Source organism: Pan paniscus, chromosome 2 (genome assembly GCF_029289425.2).
Source record: "Pan paniscus chromosome 2, NHGRI_mPanPan1-v2.0_pri, whole genome shotgun sequence".
In the NCBI taxonomy this organism is placed as follows: domain Eukaryota; kingdom Metazoa; phylum Chordata; class Mammalia; order Primates; family Hominidae; genus Pan; species Pan paniscus.
In genome coordinates this window covers 154,949,938-154,966,964 of record NC_085926.1, presented here as the reverse complement: position 1 = coordinate 154,966,964, position 17,027 = coordinate 154,949,938, and the positions used below count along the sequence as shown (strand labels likewise).

The window sequence follows — 17,027 nt, the reverse complement described above, 5'->3', positions numbered from 1 at the left end:
ACAGAGCTTTTAATGGGATATTGGAAGGGGCTGCCTCAAGGCTTGTTAGCCAGATGTCATGCCATCTTATACTGGAAGTCTATTTACTACTTTTAAAGTGGGAACACAAACTGTGGGAGAAGGCCTGATGCCTGTGAAGACAGTCCTTTCAACAAGCAGGGAGGAAGTCTTTTTGGTAATGAAGGAAAGCCTCTCAGTGACCTGCAGTGAGACCTTGACCCTAATGTGAGTTGGCTAAGGCAGTATAATTGCCCCATTTTTACATGTATTTAGATAAGTTAGATTTGGTGCTAAATTATCCTCTCAGGATGGCTAAGACTACATCTAAATACTGCTGAGACAATATCCTTACCATTTGTCCAGGAAAATTCAGAACGTTTATGAGAAGATCTGTATGCTGAAACCCATGGTATTAGGTTTAGAAAAAAGGTTTATGTTCAACATTTAACGGTTGAATTTCAATAGTATATGAATACACAGTTCTCGTCATTGAAAGTTTAGGTGCTTTTATATTAATGAGGCCAGAAAAGGCATAAATAATAAAACAATGAACAGTTCATAAAGATTTTGTGATTGAAAAGCAGTCAAGACCATACACTCAATCAGGGCATGTGCCCTTAGACCCAGTTGGACACTCTTCTCTGTGCCCTTTCAATAGCTGTTCTAGTTCCTGGGAGGGGTGGGGATGACTCTAGGAGCCCTGGGTATATGGGGACCATGGACAATTAAGAGTGTGCCTATGAAATTAGCCTAAGAAACATTTAGGATGTCAGTAACTAAATTAAGTACAGCAACATAGACTCTATACATATATGCATGACCAGTTTAAAGCATCAGAGTACAAATTACAGATGAAGGCATTTTCAAAGGCCTTCACTACATAATCAAAACAAACTCTAACATTAAGTTGTATGACTATATCTGAATCATCCATACAACATTAAAACATGGAAAAAAGTTCTCTTTTCATCAAATAGAGCCATCTCTTCCTACCAGTGTACTACATCTAGGACACAAATGGTAAAAACAAGTATAATCTCTTTTTCTGCAAGTCAGTGAGTTGTATAGATACTGAGAATTTGATGACATTAACAATGATTGGCTCAGGTAACCATGTTAGTTACAAAGAGCTTAAGCTCTCCCTGACCCCAAACTCAATTTTTATGTCTCACATTTCTCTTTCACTACTCTTCTCACTGCTGCCAAGGGCTGGAAATTGAAGAACTTTCATCTTGGTGATTGTAGGTCTGTCTTAGACTCCATAAGGTAGATGGGCTTGGTCAGTCGTGGGGTCCCTCTGGTTAAGAGTATAAGGAGTTCCATGGGGATATGGTCACAGAGAACCACAAGGACACCACCAATGCTGACTCGGAGACTTTCCTCTTATGCTATGTGGGGCTCAAGGCCAGATGAGACATGCAGTAGCTCTCAGGGTCCCCTCAAAGACACAGTGAACTCCTAGGTGGAGGCAGGCTGCGGGAAGGGAGCATAGCTTCTGCCTTGGTTCTGAGGTCTAGGGCCCAACTCCTGGACCTGAGGTACTCTACTGGATTTTGCCAGAAAGTCTAAAGCTCTGATGCAAACAGGATTCTGGTTGACCTGACTTGAGAACGTTGAAGAGTGGTCCTTATTTAACATGGAGTCTGTGTACCCTAGGAGTACTTGAAGGAGTTGATGATTGTTAGTTCATAGGGCTTCTGGTCTTTCCCTGACATAGATATTCTTGTTTAAGTGTAGCGCTAAAAACATGATATTTTAGTATACACTGAAATTTCCTCAGTCCAGATACAAGGTAGAGTGGAGTGATGGGAATAGACAATTTCGGACTAATGATTCTCCTTTTCTATGCCCTGGCTTTGTTAAAGTATGCATCTGAGGGACAGTGTCATGAAAGCAAGCCAAAAACAACATTAGTAAAAAATGTTTATTGTTGCAAATGCCCCCTCTGGCAATGCATTTAAATATAAGCAGCTCTTTTCACTTCTTCTTGATATTAATCCCTAGGACACATCATTAGCTGGAAAAAAAAATCTTAAATAGCCAAAGAAGTATAGGTTAGCATCACTAATTCTTTTAAATGTAATTAACAATGTTTTCTTAAACTCAACATTTATAAATAAAATTTTAATCAAATACATTTTATTTGATTAAAATATGAAGATGTATTTTTATCTAGTCTATGAAAATATACTGGATAAAAGTTCTTTGAGGTCTTTCCCCTTGGCGCTTATTATTTAATGAAGTAGTTAATATAATTTTATTAGACACTGTTTGAAATGTTCAAAACAGTAAAATCCTCATCTAAAGATGTTTACTTTTTTCCTATTAATAAAAAGTAAATAAGATTCTATGCACAGACCAATTCTTTTTGTCTGCATCTACCATTCTTTTCCATTCAATGTAAACAAAATGTTAGGTATTCATTCAACTCATCAAGAAATTCATTGTTAATACAATTTAACATTTGCCTAATATTTATCAAATTTGTAACATTTGTGTTACAATCTAGAATAACTCTATAAAGTTATGCATGTTTTCATAGTAATTTAAGAGATCAATAAAAGTTTTACAACCATGAAAATATCTTAATAAATTTATTTTGTAAATGCCAATATTTATAACACGCTGGTTGTCTTTACAATATTCTTTGTAGCTATTTAAACTTAGGATGAACTATTTCAGATATCAACCTAAAAATGTGCAAAAGTTACATAGTTTAAAAAATTTTGCAGGGTACATTAGAAAAATACTGATTTATAATTCTGGAGCATGGGACATGTAGAGTAAGTCCTTGTGTGGTCGGGCCAATCACTGCTATTAAATAAGGTAGTAGATTCTTTTCTTCCTAACCTCAACAAAAATACATTTCTCAGTTACTATAGTGAACACTGTGTACTACTTGGAAAAATAAAAAGATTCCGATCTTGAGATACTACTTTACAGTTTACCAGCTTAAACCTCAACTCTACCATTAAAAAAGTCTGGTAATAGTGAATGAAAACTTGACTGTGCTGGGTTTTAAGAAATTCTGCTTTAAATCAGTGAAAAAAAGTAGTCACTTGAATCTTAGCAGAAACCTTAATTCCCTAGAAATTGAAGGTTCTGGATAGAAAATGACAACTGTAGAACTCACTCACTTTTAAGAAGACAGAAGACAGAAGGTATCTCTTTAGATTAATGTGTTAGGCCATATCAAGCTCCCTTGGGAGAAAAGTAGATAAATCTGGCAATGGGGCACGATGCAAAGACAGACGTTCATGTTTTGTAGCAAATATATTTCCAGTGCTAAGTCTTTTTACACAAATGTCCTGTGAAAGGCTCTACTTAAAAATACTTCAATATTCTAAATTATATATCTATCTAATCCTTGGTTTGAATTATTAACTATGAGAATTATTAATGGTAATAACAAATAACCATACAAGCTAAATATTAGCACTAAATATGCTAATAAGAGGTATTCAAAAACTTTTTAATGGCAAACAAAATAAATCCTTTTCATTATTTCTAAATTCAAAAATGTAAAGAAGATGGCCACCCTGTGGTGTCATGAGATGAGCTGACTTAATCCTTACAGACAAGTGAGCATAATGCCTCATTGTGTTAAATATAGATTTTGAAATTGAGAATCTAAATGGATTCTCATTCAGACATTGTTAGTTATACCTTTGAAATAAATCCATCTATGTGTAATACTGCAAGTTACAGTGTTATATTTAAGTCATTTAGAACTACTGTCAGGGAGAATAATGGTACTGTCATATTTTCTTCATAATTTTAGTAAGCTATCTAAGCATTCTATGTCTCACAAGCCTCAAAAGACAACCAGCATTACCAATTTTCTTTTGGGAATCAGATCTCCAAACACATGCTGTTAGGAGATTAGATTTTAGGATTATTCAGTTGCTTATGATCAAAACCAAAATGTTTCTATTGGATTTTTTTAGTAACTTTTTTTTTAAACAGTAAATTCTTTACAGACTCAGGGCTTTGGGTGTTGGTATAAAATATTTAAAGCTTTTATGAATGAATATTGATTTTCTTTAATTCACTAGTTTTCCCTGGAGAGTTACAGATTCACAGTCAGTGGGTAAAGAAGTAGAATTTGCACGTGCTAGGAGTCAGAGTGTTAAATAGTTCATTCTATGAGGGTGGGTCTCAGTGTACCACAGGTTTCAGTTAAACATAAGGGAACTGAGTACAGCAAGGCTATTTCTGTTCAATACTAATACACAGCTCTTAAAAGTAGAATATGCCAGGGCCAGTGGTAACATCATAAGCAGTGCTTTTTAAACTTCAGTGAGTATACGAATCACCTAAGGATCTTATTAAAAATCAGATTCTAGTCACTAAGTGAGTAGATAGGGCCGTCTGAGGGCCCTATTGTCTACAGTAAAATTACAGGTTTGGACCAGGTGATGCATCAGGCCCTTCAGAACTATAAAATTATAAATTTTTAAGATAACTCTTATTTTTATGTTAGCTGCTGTCTTCTTTATTTTCCCTCATAAATGGTTATTGAAAATAAAAAGAAGTTTTATTGTGCTGTGTTACTCCCAAAGCTTCCCATTTAGTTGCACTTTGCATTCTTTAAGCCAAGATAGTTATTTCTTTTTAAGGTCAATTTCCAGTCTTTCTCCATAATTCTTAGGACATTTATTGAGATTAGTATTTTCCTTTAACTTTAAGGAGATTTTTAAAATGAATACAGAGACTGTGGGGTTATTTGTTGCCTATATAAAAATGTAGTTTCTATTATTTCACATGTTTCAGAGAAGCTGTAATATTCTTAGATAGGGGCTGATCCTTTAATTGGAGCCAGTCTCATAAAACGCACTCCTGCTAAGGTGGCAATGGCTGGTAGTGGTTTTAAATAGCATTTAACAGGGAACAAATCCTTTCCCTTCTCTGAATAGAATTTGAATCAGTTGCCTCTTGTTTATCCCCAATATCAATATCTTTATTCAGAATTTCATTAACTCTTGCCTGAACTACTGTATTAGTCCACCAACTAGTATCCCATCTCCAGCCTTTCCATCTCATAATTACTCCAATACACCCCTGCTAGAGCAATGCTTCCAAATTTCAACAATGCACACCATGTCACTTCTAGTTGAAAGCCTGCAGAGGGTCCTTATTCAACACCTTCATGCAATGAGGTCAACCTACTTTTTCAGGTTCCCACTACTTCCCTTCACCAAATGTTTTCTACATTTCCCATAAACAGAATTTGTGACTCTTTTTATACATTTCTTCTACCTAATATACCTTCTTCCATAAATCCTATCTATTCTTCAAGATCCATTGTAAATGCCAATTCTTGCTTAAAGTATTCCCTGATTCTTCTAGCAAAAAGGTGAATTCAGATAACACCCTGCTGTCAATTCTCTTTTTACCCAATATCCTTTGCTGTATATTCTAATTTCTATATATGCTCTCTCCTTGCTCTCTACTGTATAATTCCTGGGAATCTGTATGATGCTTTAATTTTCTTTGTAGCTCTCACAGTACTTTTTCAGTTCCTCTTGTCTGTTGAAGAAATGAGTGAATGAATAATACAGATTCAGTATTAATCTATGGATCAAGGTGTTCAGAAACTGCAGAAGTTTAAAATTATTTATTAATCTATTATTATTTTGGGCAAATTACTTAAGTAATTTTGCCCAAATTACTTAATTTTGGGCAAAATTACTTACTGTGACTCAGTATTCTCACATAGTTTCTTATGGAGTAAGGGATGTTTAGTAAATTTTTTTTAACTAATGAATATAAAGCACTGTGCTATATAAATGTTGGAACAGAGGGATATCTTTTGACTTACTAGATCATGGTAAATATTGTCATAGAAAAGTGTATCCCAGATTCATCTATTATGTTCTTAAGAAAATTCTATACGTAAAATTCAGAATATACAAAGATGATATAATTTATATTTAATATTCTAAAAATGCAACACAATAGTATTGGCTTCACAACGTGGTATTAAACAGGGTTAATATTTTCAAGCAGAAAAGTCAAATTCTTCCTCAAAATACCATTGATACCACCTTAGCAATGATACCATAATTGTCTGTCATGATTTGGGGGACCATTAAAGGTGTCCTTTGCAAGAGATGGTCTACATTATTTTCCTAAAACATGAAAATAAAAAAGTTTAATAATCTATAGTCACGATAGCATTTGTGAATTTTGAGCACATACCAAATTGATTTCCTGTGCTCCATAAGCCGCAACGCAATGGTTAAACATTTTCAGCTGTAGTGCGTTACCTCTTTTAGGATACTAGGTCTATCTATTAGTGCAATAGTGTAAGAGTCATAAGAATTTAAAAAGATAAAACTTGAGAAAGCTAGCTCCATAGTCAAATAAATTAGCAATAATTGATCTTAAATATGACAAAAACTTTCAGACTAACAGAACATTAAAATATCTTAGTCTTACATAATTTTGTGTTAATGTATCTTCCAGTCAATTCCCTTACCAGAAAATGTGACTTTTAAGTAGTTCTGACCAACTACAAATATAGTAATTTAATTCAATAAGACTTTTAAAAATCGTTTGAGAATTCTATGTTAACTTAGAAGAATTCTCCATCTTTGTCCATGAATACCAGTTTAAGAAGAAAACCAGAGGGTTATACTTCTCTAAGGAATATTTTCTTTGATATCTTTTCTCTTAACACCTGTAAATCCTTCCATGGCAAGTCATGGCAAACATCAATCCATGGAGAAATTAAAAGTATTAGACTAAATATCCATTATATGCATTTGGAGCCTTATTTTTTCATCCTACTCAATTACTTTCCTAAGATTCCTTATAACTGTCTCATGCCAGGAACTTATTTATCAGTGAGAAAATCAAGAAAAGTTTGAATGTGTTCCTAACCTGTAGGTTACCTACTATAACGCTATTTTTTTGTTGTTAAAGATGTCTTTCTTTAAAGGCAACATAGCTTAGTCGTCACCATTCAAATGGTCTAGGTTGAAATAAATGTTAATATGACCTTTCTGTTTATTCATGGAATTACTTCTCTGATATATTTGTGGAGTATAATACAACCTCATTGCAGATCATGATTCTATTCTCAGAGTGATTATTTACCGAAGTACTCATAAGGCAAAAATGTAATAGCAAACTGAGAAATCAGGTTTTGCAGTAATAGTCTACATCACCATTAGAAAAGCTTATGTGTGACTTTATAAATCTAAATATGTTCATAACTTAGAAAAAATGAAGAAACCTACTTTATCCCCATGGTTCCTGAAGATACAGACCCACTGTATCTCCATGAGCTGAAATTGCAAGACTGTAAAAAGCATGTATAACCCTATAACAAAGACTGTTGCACACAATAATCTCTTGTGCTTTCACTAAAGTTTTCACTAGATTTTGCCATTTTCCTTATGTCGTGAGTACTCATAATTTAAACATGCAAACAGCAGATCAGAGACCCTAAGGTCCAGTGCAGTGGTCGCCTGTTGGTATTATAGAAGATGATTTTAGAGGGTGCACCGACTAACACTTCTGGTGTTGTTGTTGCTGTTTTGAGACAGAGTCTCACTCTGTTGCCCAGGCTGGATGGCAGTGGCACAATCATGGCTCACTACAAACTTGACCTCCTGGGCTCCAGGGATACTCCCAGCTTACCCTCCCAAGTGGCTAGGACTACAGGCAAGCACCACTATGCCTGGCTAATTTTCATTATTATTTTTTGTAGAGACAAGGTCTCCTTTTGTTGCCCAGGCTGATCTCAAACTCCTGGGCTCAAGCAATCTAAGTGCTGGGATTATAAGCATGGAGCCACCATGCCCAGCCAACATTTCTTAGATACACATTTATTTCAAAGTGTATAAGAAAAAAACAGTGAATCAAACTCATTATAGCTACTTCTCCTTGAGTCAAATTTACTTTTTACATAAATTTCCGGTTAAAAAGTAAGTGCATTTAAGGAAAAATATAAACTACATATAGTGTAGGTGCTATTGACAAAGGTCATGATGGAGGCTTGGGAAGCTCCAGTGAGGTAGAAAGTCTGGGGTCAGGTGATTGTGGTTCTGGTTCTAGTTGTTACTAACTAGCTGTACTACCTTAGCCAAGTCACAATCTCTCTGGGCATCTATTCCTTATCTGTAAAATTATGGTTGGGGTGACTTCTAAGATCCACCCAGTGCCATTCTTCAATGATGTTGTGCTCTCTTGTCAAAGGCCATTACAAGGGATGCCAATCTCTGCAAAACAAAAGTAAGCATTCAACTCTTAACACAAGAGGCCATACTTAAACTAGTCAGGCAAATCAGTGGACCTAATGTGGAATTTTTTTGAGGTTAAGATACTCTATTAATAGAGTAGACTAATCTTTTGGAAGACTAGAAATCAATTTGATTTTGTTTAGTAACTTTATATCTTTTGCACATGGAAGGGATCCCAAACACCTTTGAATTCTCTGATCTTATTAAGATGGTCAAATAGCAGAGAATTTTATGTAGCATATTTTAAATGTGTTACTATTATTCTAACATGGGAATAGGAAGGCTGGATGTTCATGATGCAGTCAGATGGAGTATTTAAGTAAAGTTAGTTTTTGAAGGAAAATACACTTCTATTAGATGGAGAAAAACATAGATGAACACTAGACTAAGGCAAAGAGTTGTGTTTTAAGAAACAGGAAGTGTCTGCAGGTTTAAAATAAAATAGATGATCTGGCTTCTAGTTTTACTTTTTCACTCTGAAAACAGAAAACATGTTAACCAGTTACCCATTTTCAGGGGTAATAAAATTTGAATCCCAAATTAGCTCTGTATAACTTTACTGAACTGTCTTGAATTAGTTCTTTTCCCAATGGTTCGAGAATACAAGGTCTAATAAAGACCTAACTCTGAGTACCAAAAAGCACTCATTGTAGAAAGTATCTATCAATATGATCAGGTTCTTTGTTTACTAAAATAATCTATATAATTTGAGAAATAAACTACCATTTCCTTGAATTGACATTACCATCTCTTTTTCTAGAAGGTCCCCAGCCACTCAGAGAAGATTGTCTTCCTGAAGGTTATCTATCATTAATTCTGAGCTAGCCTAAAGAGAAATTAGATTAACCAATTAGATTGTAAGGTGAGGAAAAGATGCTTTTGATTAGATGATGAGCTCTGCAACTACCTGAACTAAGCATTTTGGAGATTATCTAATTTTAATTAGATAAAGTACTTTTTTTTTCTGCTTGGAATACTTATTACATCGATTTAACGTATTCGGCTCAACAAACAAATGAACACATACCAACAAAACTCAAACAATCTATTTTTTTGTGGAAATATATCTGCTTGTAGTGGCGCAAGAAATTGAAAAGATGTTATGGGTGAAAAATTTTACCTGTGATCTCTAAAAGGCTATATTCATAGAGCACATTCCAACATAAACATAGAAATCGGACCTCTGGAATACCAACAACTTAATGATCTGTTACTCTATCAAAACCCTCTTGAAAAATAAGGCTTCACAATTTTCCAGCTTTTTACAGTCTTTTGTTAAATATATCTATAGGTATGCCTTCCTGATCTGTGAAAATAATTTTATCATTGTCATTCTCAGTTACAGTGAATTCCTGGCACTCTCTGAAAGAGCGTGCACGCTGTAGGGAGCTTCCTGCTCCTCATTTTGGATCATTGCTGACTCCGCCTTCTCCTAAGAATGGCAGCCAGTCTCTGTCTAGTCTCATTTGCTGAAGATGCTCCACCCCTGGGAGGATGTGGCTGGGGGAGAATGGGCACGCCTGATCTAACCCTCTTCGGCTTATCTGAGGTTGGGAAAGTGGTGGGTTTTGACACCCCGCGCAGGTTGGGAATTTGGATTCCTTTTTCAGAGTTCAGTCTTGCAAGGCTTCTCTCTCCATGATTACTGACTGCTGCAGCAGGGGAGGTTAGGCTGCCCTTGCTGAGGGAACACGGTGAGAATGGTAAACTTCCACGAAGCTTACTGAGCTCCAGGAGCTGTTCTCTGGCTTGACTCAAAGCCTCTGTCAGTTCAAAGCGTTCTTCACATTCTCTACGCACTGTCTCCTGAAGAAAAGTATTCTGAAAAGAGAGAGGGGAAAAGAAAGCAGACTTAGCTTTAAACAATGTACATAAGTAGATAGTTACTGACAATACAATTTGAGAACAGAACTGGAAATCAGAGGTCTGTATTCTTTGTCTCTATGACACTCTACCCCATGGGACAGACAAGTCAAGAACAGAAATAATCTGTGATGGTGGAAAGAAGTTGAAGAAAATATTTGGTTCAACCCTTGCAGTTTGCAGATGAGGAGTCAAGAACTGCAGAGATTGAGTGACCTGTCCAGGGTTACTCAGATGTTAGTGGTGCGGCTGGAGTTAGAACTCAGGACTTCTAATACCTAACTTCAGTGGGGTTTCAACTTCTCTGCCTCAAGTCGCAGACAGTATGCTCTGCACATGTAATACTCAATAGTTAATAGCTATAGAGTCATTAAATATATTCTTTTGTAGTGAAGGTATACTATAATAACATCAACAGGTAAAAGTGCTTGAAGTATAAGATTGAAAGAATAAAAAAATCAGCTATAGCGTTGAAACAATAAAATCAGTTCTCATATGATGCTTTCTCAGTGGAACTTAAATAAGATGCTCATTTGCCATTCTGTAAGATAATATCCCAAAATAGAGAAGATCTTCTGCTATTAATTCTATTCATTCAGCAATCATTTACCAAGTTACTAGAAGCTGTAGTGAATACAGTCCCTGCCCTCAAGAAGTTTGTACCTTCGTAGGTTTGAGCAGAACTGCCTTTTATGTCCATAATAGAATCTAGACCCAAGGTGAAAACTGTGGGGATTAAAATAAGGAAGAACTTTTTAATAGATCTATCTGGAGGACACTGAAGGGTTGAATCTCACTTGACAGGGATGTACTGAAGCAAATTTAAGCTTCAAATGTGTGACTGGACTAGAGATAATTAAGTCTCTTTGAAATTCTGAAATTCTGCATTTCTAGTTGAGGTGTTACCTATGTTTTGTCTATGGAATTCATCAAAATTATTTCAAGTCCCATAGTAAGAATTAAGTCTTGGATCTCCCCAGTGTCCTGACATTCATGTCTTTATGATGTCAAAAATGAGGCTGAAAAGTAAATAATTCAAAGCAGTATCCTAGTAAGTAAACACAAGTAAAATGAGTGTGCTATAGGATTCATCAACTCAAAAATGAATTTCCATTAGGTTACCTTGTTTGTAAAAACAGCCAAGGCATTCCCAAGTCTGCTTCTTAGTGGAAAACATCCTCCCTAAGGGTTGACTGACTAATCTGCTGTCAGAAGAACTAAATAACAAAGCACCAGGGAAAGTAGTATCTTCCTGTTTTTGAGTTTCTCATGATTATAGACAGAACTCTATTCAATTCCAAATTTGGTAATCAAAATGGAAAAATATGGAGCAATTCCAGATTAGCCAATTGCACAGTAATTTTCTATAAAAGCTGCATTCCTGGGTCAAACAAATACTCATCATTTACATATACGATTTATTTACTACATGACACACATTTAAAAAAAATCATGGGTTAATCACTTGCTTCCAGTTATTTTTATTTTTTGAAGGAACTGGAGAGAGCAAGGATGGTGTTTGTGGCTTTATCACCTAGTTCTCATTAACTCTAGTGGAAACAGTGTGGAAAAGGCAGGGGAGGAGGGAATAGAGAGGAAGATTAACAAGGCGCCATGTTAGGTGTCATCTTATTTCCTGCTCCCAACAATTATATCTGACGAATAAAGACACTGAAGCTCACACTGTTATGTAACTTGCTGAGAGTAACTCCACTCTGAAGTAGTAGCCCTGCTCACTTTCAGAGACCTGCTCCATGCTGCCTATGCCTAAATTAGTTGTCTAATTCATTACGTCAAACATGCAGGGACCATTTTGTTCCCAGGACACTGAAAAAAAAAAAAAAAAAAACACAGAAGGACATTTTCATCTGGTTTTGCCCAGGTTTTCTAAGTTCTATTAATCAAAGTTTCTTTTAAAGTGGGGGAAAGACCCAATCCATTATATTTTTTGCCTACTAGTAGAGTAAGCTGGCAACGTGTTGGAGTTATTAAAGTGGTGTATTAGTCCATTCTTGCATTGCTCTAAAGAAATACCTGAGACTGGGCAATTTATAAAGAAAAGAGATTCAACTGGCTTATGATTCTGCAGCCTGTACAGGAAGCTTAGCCACTTCTGCTTCTAGGGAGGCCTCAGGAAGCTTTTAGTCATGGTGGAAGGCAAAGGGATAATGATGCATCTTACATGGCGGGAGCAGGAGCAAGAGAGTTGGGGGGAGGCACTACACACTTTAAACAACCAGATCTCATGAGAACTCATTCAGTATCACAAGAACAGCACCAACAGGATGGTGCTAAACCATTCATGAGAAACTGCCCCTATGATCCAAACACCTCCCACCAGGCCCCACCTCCAACACTGGGGATTACAATTTGACATGAGATTTGGGTGGGGACACAGATCCAAACCATATCAAGTGGCTTGGTTTTCAATAAATTAGTATAAAAATATCACTAATTAAGAAAGCAATGAGAAAGAGTTAATTTTATTTGAATATGTAAAAGAAATAAAGCAATGAAAAATGAGGCCAACATATCACTGACATGAATAACAGGCACAACAATATGGAATGATAAAGTGACGGAGGATGTGATGACAAGAGCTCTTCTTAAAAGAAAAATAAAATTCAATCAATTTACTAAGATTAAATTCAAGTCTCAAAGGAAAGGAGTAATGATCTGGAGAAAACAACCAAAAAGCAAGTCACATAAAAGCTATTTCAGGCAAGTGACATTCCACTAAGGAGAACATGAAAAGGTAGAGTGAGCAAAAAGATGTCCTCATAGCAAGTTCAATGGGAGCAAAGTCCTGGCAGACTCTAAGCTGAACTGTGCACCCATGCTTTATACCCAGTGAAGTCTGAATCAGTCATGGAAGGATCAGATTACACAGTTTCCACCAACACTGACTAGACATATTCCAAAGTAAGTGAATGGGGCCAGCCAGCGGGGTGGGGGAAGAGCTGCTGACTGTCTGGGGCCCGCTGCTCTGCAACTCATCTTTCTTCAAGGTTATTAGCTTGCAAGACAAAGGATTAATTCTCTTTCTTCTATTAGTTCCCAAACCAGGAGGACCCCTGAATTGAAAATAGGATCCAAAATTGATACTTCTATTCTTTTCTGTGCCAAAACATTATGAAATGTTAGGTGAACCTGACAATATCTTCGTATCATCTGCCACCATTACCTCCTCCTCTAAAATTGAGATTATAACTCTGTTTTGTTCAATAGGCAATTCAGATTTATAATCTATTCAATTATGGGATTAAAAAATGAAAATAAAACAATGGAAATATAGGGGATTGCTATTTCAGGGGTGTAGTCTGATAAGGCATGACTAGAGGATATGTGGATGTGCCTAGAGTAAGTATACACATTAGTGGAAAATTCCATCATACGTGAAAAGAATCATCTGCTAGTGGTTAGTTTTCAGCAATTTAGTCAAGATGAAGGTTGGATTGTTGCAGAATTTTAATGTGTTTTCACTGAGCGACAAGGACAAATGTGCAAGATGAAATATGTTCAGTAAGACTGAAAATCATGCACAATATTCTATGTTTTAGATAAAATTATCTTTGGCCATATTTTAACATGGCAAAAATAGAATCATTGGATTGTAACTAGACTGGAAGTCAAAATGGAAAGGAAGGCATGAGCCAGGTGAAGAAGGGGCAATGAGGTTTTCAAGGCAGAGTGGGCAGTGAGAGAAGGAGAGGCACACCTTGGGATGAAATATGGCTTAATATGACTCAGGCAGGTGCACACGGGGAGGAGAGACCAGGACTGATATAGGGAAGAGAGAGCAGGGTCAGATCAAGAGAAAATTTATTAGTGTGCTAATACTAGGGTTTTGACTTAATCCTGAGGCTCATATGGAGTCATTGAAAGTTTATTTCAAGCAGATGGCTGGTATGATCAGATCTGCATGAAAGGAAGATCCCTTTGCCAGCTTTGTGGAAAACAGCCTGAAGTTGAGCAAGATGGGAGCCAGGGAGGACAGTAGGAGCCCCAAATTTTCATGGAGGAAGTCCTTATCTCAAGTGCCCCTTGGGTCAGGTGGTCTAGGCAGGGGAGAACTAAGCATTCCTGCATCCTTAAGTTCTGCTGATTGGTGGTGAGCATGATCTATAGATATCACTACAACATTTTCAGAATAAGCCCACTTTGAATGGGCTTAAAATATGGCTTAATTGCCCTCCCCCTGAGAAGGAAAATGTCAAAATGAAAATATAAATTAGTTCACCATATGTTTGAAATTTCTAATATTAAAAAGTCGCCAATTTCCCCTACTCCTTGCAATATAAGAGTGGTTTATTTTTATATTTGTTTTCCTTTTTATTCTTAGAGGCAGCTGGGTTGCTTTAAATTTCAAAAACAGTGGAAGAAGGGAGAGAAGGTTTTACTGTGTAACTTGATTGTTCTGAAGGTAAGACTCCCATCTGCAACGGGAATCAGCTGTATTTGGCACAATTTTGGGGGGAACATGCCAGGAAAGCAAGTCCTCCTCAGTGAAGAACAATCACAGATAGATGGCTTTGTTCATGCTTTAGACCCAGTAAGATCTGAATCAGTCATGGAATGATCAGATTACAGTTTCCACCAGCCTTAACTGGATATATCCCAAGGTGAGTGGGTGGCTGTCCAGGTGGGTGGGGAGCTGAGGTAAAAGGAAATTCTGTGGAAAAGTGTGGAAACCAGAAAGATGAGTGGGAGTTAGCAAAGGATGTTCCCAGCTTCCATTCAAAGGCTTCCAGGCTTCTGTTCAACTAATCTGATCAGTCCAAAACACTGCCAAAAGTTAGTGGAAATGGCCTTTTGGTAAGACAAGAATGAGAATCTGAAAAGATTTCCAAGAAGCAAGTAAGATGGATGTCAGGCTGGTTGTTTTCAAAATTATATTTCCCTGCTTACAAACATAATAAAACCAACTGCAATAGACATACCCAAACAAAAGTTGTAGCAACAGAGGGCAATAATCCCTCAGACTGATATGCTTCAGAGGCAGATTTTCAGGACAGAGAGGAAGAGCCCATGATGGCAAAGTATTCAACATTTACTTTTCTAAGTCAATAATCCAACTTAATTTAGATTTAATTAGCACTAATTAAACATACAAAATTTAACTAGCACTAATTAAATATACAAAAATTTCTCAATATATCTTCTCATTCTGTCAACTTTCTGGTATCTTCCTCACCACAGAGACTCCCAGTCTGAGCCCCCTTCTGCCCCATGGCCCAAGGCTAAGGTTCTCAGGTTCTCAGTTCACTCATCCTCCCTGCCAACCAAGCCTAGGTATAGTCCCTGTCCCTAAAAGCTTTCTTGATCCTCCCCATGTTTCCTGCTGGAGGTTGGAGAACCTCCCTTTACCCTCTTACTCTTTAAAAAAGACGTAAATATTCTAATTTATTCTGTTCCCAAACTAAGAACTACTTTTTGGTAATTTACTTGCTGGTACTTTGGCTTCTCCATTCTCATAGAAGGAATTACCAGAGAAGTGTGTGCCATATTCTGTATACTGATTAAACATGCAAATGTAATAAATGCTTACCCTAAAACTAAGCAAGTCCCTCTTGCAAATAAACTATTTGTGCTTGCAAATACCATGTATTATTAAAATTTAATCTTAGAGTTTACATAAATCCATCTTTTCTAGATTTGTTAATAAGCTTTTTTCTTTTCGTTTTTTGAGACAGGGTTTCAGGTTGTTGCCCAGGCTCGAGTACAGAAGCACGATCACGGCTCATTATAGCCTCAACCCCCAAGGCTCAAGCAGTCCTCCTTCCTCAGCTTCCCAAGTAGCTGGGACTACAGGCGTGTGCCACCATGCCCAGCTAATTTTTGTATTTTCTGTAAAAACAGGGTCTCCCTATGTTTCCCAGGCTGGTCTTGAACTCCAAGCTCAAGCAATCCTCCCACCTTGAGCTCCCAAAATGCTGGGTTATAGGCGTGAGCCACCACACTTGGCCTGAACTTTCTTATGTAAATAGAATTTCTTTCTTTCTTTTTTTAAAAATAGAGTTTACATTGGAAACATATTTTCAAAACACCAAAATGTTAAAAATAACCCATGATGCCAATGTTTTTAAAAAGTATGTAAGAAGTAAAACCCCTGTCTATCTCTTCCTACACTTCTAAGGTAACCACTGTTAATAGGAGGCAAATCCTTGATTTTTTCCTATCATCTTGGTAGCCCTGTAGAGATACACATGTACTTTCCTTTGTTTTTTAAACAAAAGAGATTCGAGATGCTAGGAGATTGTCGGGCAATAAACAATAAAAACAGCTGTTTTAATGAAAGCCAATACAGATCTATAGTCCTTTAGCTTTACTTTTGACATCCAAAAAGCTCTGAAAAGAAAAAAATGCTGTAGCTCATCACAGTTAGTGATAAAATCTGACTGAACTGATAGGAGGCTAATTACAGTCTTTATTCCATTTCATGTGAACATTCAGATGTTTCACTGCAGAAGTATTAATGTCACTGCATGGGGAGGCTGCCCTACATCTATGAGGACATACTGTACTTACTAACTTTCTAAAATTCAAAATAATTTTATATCTGAGCACAAAGTTCTCAGATAAGGGACTGTGGGCCTGTCTATATTGCATGTACCCTTCTTTAAATACAGTCTTTCTTTAGAGTCCTTGATAGTGTTCTCTTCCGGTTTTCTTCCCACCTCACCAGAAGTTCCTTTTCTGTCACCATCGCTAGATTCTACTCCTCTTCCCAGCCTCTAAAAGTTAAGAGTGCCTGTTCTCAACCCTTTCTCTATTACCTCATCCTCTGGGTGATCTCATTCAGTCCCAAGGGTTAAGTATCAGCTACATGTGGAATTGTCCAAAACCGACATCTCCAGCTTGCCTTCCCTGTGGACATATTGCCTAGTCAACATCTCCACTTGGGTATCTAATAGG

The 17,027-nt window shown here is 36.7% G+C and overlaps 1 protein-coding gene across 4 annotated transcripts in view; it reads right to left on the bottom strand.

Moving 5' to 3' along the window:
• Nucleotides 1-7,016: 7,016 nt before the first annotated feature.
• LEKR1 (leucine, glutamate and lysine rich 1) overlaps nt 7,017-17,027 on the bottom strand; it is a 219,317-nt gene continuing 209,306 nt past the window's right edge. For 2 of the 4 annotated variants that reach the window (XM_055110616.2, XM_003830645.3), the window contains exon 13: nt 7,017-10,070. In XM_055110616.2, the coding sequence (XP_054966591.1) occupies nt 9,660-10,070 (411 nt within the window). In that variant the 3' untranslated portion in view covers nt 7,017-9,659. The remainder of the gene's footprint in view (nt 10,071-17,027) is intronic. The other 2 variants (XM_063602993.1, XM_063602992.1) reach the window with 2 other exon arrangements.